Consider the following 3,192-nt stretch of genomic DNA (forward strand, 5'->3'; position numbering starts at 1 on the left):
GGGGGGGATGGGTGAGCTGCACTGGGCCTGTCCTCATGAGGTGCCAGTGTGGGGGTGCTGCCGACCCTTCCATCCAACCCCCACTGTCACCCCTGGGCCCCGAGGGTGGGATGGCCCTTGGCTCCAGGTCCTGTGGGGTCACTGAAGCACCCCCCTGGATGGGGTCTTCTGGTGATGGGGCCACTCTGCTCTGCTGTTCCTTCCCACGAGTGTGGCCACCTTGAGGTGGACTGGCAGTTCCCTCTTCCCATAAGGTGTGGCCCTGCCCCTCCCACATCCCCCGGCCCTGGCACCGCCCTATGGGGTGACCCCAGGCACAGGGCCAGGCCCTCAGAGACATCCTGGGTGGAGCAGAATCTTACCACCCATGGGGTCCCTGGGGATGGGCAACAGGGCCGGTGCTTACGAGGGCAGGACAAGCTGGCGCTTGGTGACAGGGCCTCCTATGAGGACGCCCAGAGCCCTGAGTCTGCCCAGTACACACAGGCCCCAGTGAGCCCTCCTGCCCCTCCATACCTGGCCTGTGGCTCCTCAGAGCTTCCCAAATCTCTGCCAGCTGGGCAGGCCCTGGCAGTTCCAGATGCTGTTCCTGTCAGGCCTGGTGGCCTCACTGCCATGGACCAGATGTCAGGGTGACTCTGGTGGGGGGATATCCCAGCGGTGGAGGACTAGAAGGAGAGGGAAGGAGACGCAGGCCAGAGGGGCAGCTCTGGACACGTGGCTGGGAAGGCCTGGGTGAGGGGCAGTCACAGGTGCTCCGGCTGCTGAGGGCAATGGAGACATCCAGTGACACCAGCTGGACCAATCTGTTGCCTGGAAGGACAGGGCACAGTCCACTCACCAATGGGGCCTTTGTTCTCCCACAGGCATTGGCCCAGGCTCTCAGCTGTGTTTGAGTGCTAGTGACCCTGGGCCCAGAGCCTGGCACTCCCAGGGCTGATCTTCCTCTACCCCCACCATTCTCAATAGACCAGGGGACCCTGAGGCCCTGGCCAGTCCACCAGCACCCGGTCACGTTTCACAGGGAAAAAGCCTCCCCAGGCCATCCTCTCCAAGCCCCACCCCCAGGGAAGTCACTTTCTTCTGTTGACATCTGTGGCCACCCCCATATCCAGTGCTCCAGCGGGTGCTTTGCAAACACTTGACAAAAAGCAAGTGCCTCCTGGCACCAGTTACAGCCTTTATGTGTAGAACAGGCCGCACACTGCCAGGGGACACATGGTGAGCAGTGGTCTCCCACAGCCCAGTGCAAGGTGCCGCCGACTGCCACCCTGGCCCACCTGCTGCATGTGGCTTCAGGTGATCACTTTGTGTGTGTCCAACCCCACAAGAGCCAGTCATGCATCAGACATGCTCCCACCATGCTCTGTGCTCCACTGCCAAATTGCATACACTCAATCACCCCATTATGCAATCCCTGCACACAGTCAGTGCTCAATCACCCCATCACTTAATTTCTGGATGCAGTCGGTACTCAATCACCCATCACGAAATCCCTGCATACAGTCGGCACTCAATCACCCCATCACGCAATCCCTGCACAGTCGGCGCTCAATCACCCCATCACAAATCCCTGCATACAGTCGGTGCTCAATCACCCATCACTCAGTCCCTGCACACAGTTGGCGCTCAATCACTCCATCACGCAACCCCTGCACACAGATGGTGCTCAATCACCCCATAACTCAATCTCTGCTTGCAGCCGGCGCTCCACCATGGCTCTCTCCACACAACAGGGACTCTGGTGGGCCGCAGGGCCTTGGCTTGGCTAGATCTCAGTGTCGGGGGCGACTCTGTGGCCACTGAAGGTGATGTAGGGGTCCCCAGGCTCGCCGTAGACGGCATTGTTGTGGTCGTGCGGGAACATGCGCACCCAGGCGGCATCACCGGCTGCCAGTAGCAGCGGCAGGCTCTGGGCCTGCATGAGGCTGCGTTCGCTGGGCTGTGCGTACAGCACGACCATGGGCTGCCGGCCATGCATGACGTGCAGGTGGGCTTCTGTGCCATTCCAGGTGTGTACGTTGAGACTGAGGAAGTAGACGCCGGGCACCATGCAGCGGAAACGGCCCGCGGCAAGGTGAGAGGCGCTGCCCGTGTCCACCAGCTCCCTGTCGAAGGGCACCCCCAGGGTGCATCCATGTGTGCAGGCCCGCTCGGCGGCCCACTGTGAAGGCTGCATAGGCTCACGGGCACGGGGTGCCCAGCAGGCCCGCCTGTCCCTTCTGGCCGGGCGCCCCTGCAGGCCCTGGGAACCCTGTGGGCCCTCCTTCCCACTGCTGCGGGGGCGACCTCTGACCTCTGCATCGCCCTTCTCACCTGTGGGGAAGCAATCAGGCTGCTGGTCAGGCTGGCATCACCGAGATGTCCCTCTAGGCACCACCGAGAGTGGTTGAAGGGCCGGGGCCCGAGGGTTGCAGAAAGGACCTTGCGTCCTTGATGGTGATCTCGCCTCTCTAAGCCTCAGTTTCCCCATCCGTAAGAGGTGTGCCAGCTGCCCCTCATGCAGGCAGTGAGAAGCCAGTCCTGAAGGTGCAGCTGGACCAAGGCCCGTAGCAAAGGCTGTCCCCAGGGGAGGGCAGGGACACGCGAGTTCAGGGTGGGCTCCGGGGAAGGGTCTGAGCTGGGCATTGAAGGGTGGAGTGGGAAGTTCTTATCCAAGTCTAACTATGCACAGCATGCTGTGCAGCTCTCAGGAGCCTCTGTGAAGGGAGTCTCACACCAAGAGGGCCTCCCTCCCTTCCCAAAGGAGTGTTCCCTTGGAGGTGTCGGGGATCCTGCACCCCTTTCTGGGGTCCTCGGCACCCCCTGTGGCCCAGGCCCCTCTCCAGACTTCTTCCTCCTTGAAGGAGGACTGAGGGCGCCCGGCAGGGACAGGCGCTCTGTGTGTCCCATCCCGGGCCCTTTGTCATGTCCTTATCCCCCTCCAGCTCCCTCTCCATGTGGGCGTCACCTGGGGATGCAGGTGGCAGCACCTTGGACTCACCTTTCAGGATAGAGATGTCTACAGTAGGCCTCACTCAGGACAACATCCTTCACGGGCAGCTGTCGCTCATGCGGGTGTAGGGGCCAGGGGCGGCCAGGGGCCAATACTGGGCAGCAGCAGTGCACACAGGCCCGCCGGGGCAACCCCAGGTCAGGCCACGCCCCCACGGGCAGTGCCAGGGCCAAGAGGATCAGGGCAGGAGCCGCCAT

The 3,192-nt window shown here is 62.4% G+C and overlaps 1 protein-coding gene across 1 annotated transcript; it reads right to left on the reverse strand.

Annotated features, from left to right (window-relative positions):
* Positions 1-1,768: 1,768 nt before the first annotated feature.
* On the reverse strand, positions 1,769-3,192 carry C1QTNF8 (C1q and TNF related 8). The gene is given in 5 exon segments (XM_008050102.1): positions 1,769-2,129; positions 2,131-2,230; positions 2,233-2,316; positions 2,984-3,086; positions 3,088-3,192. Coding segments are annotated over 5 exon segments (753 nt in total).

The sequence above is a fragment of the Carlito syrichta genome, unplaced genomic scaffold (assembly GCF_000164805.1).
Source record: "Carlito syrichta isolate Samal-C Ts95f unplaced genomic scaffold, Tarsius_syrichta-2.0.1 Scaffold142966, whole genome shotgun sequence".
In the NCBI taxonomy this organism is placed as follows: Eukaryota; Metazoa; Chordata; class Mammalia; order Primates; family Tarsiidae; genus Carlito; species Carlito syrichta.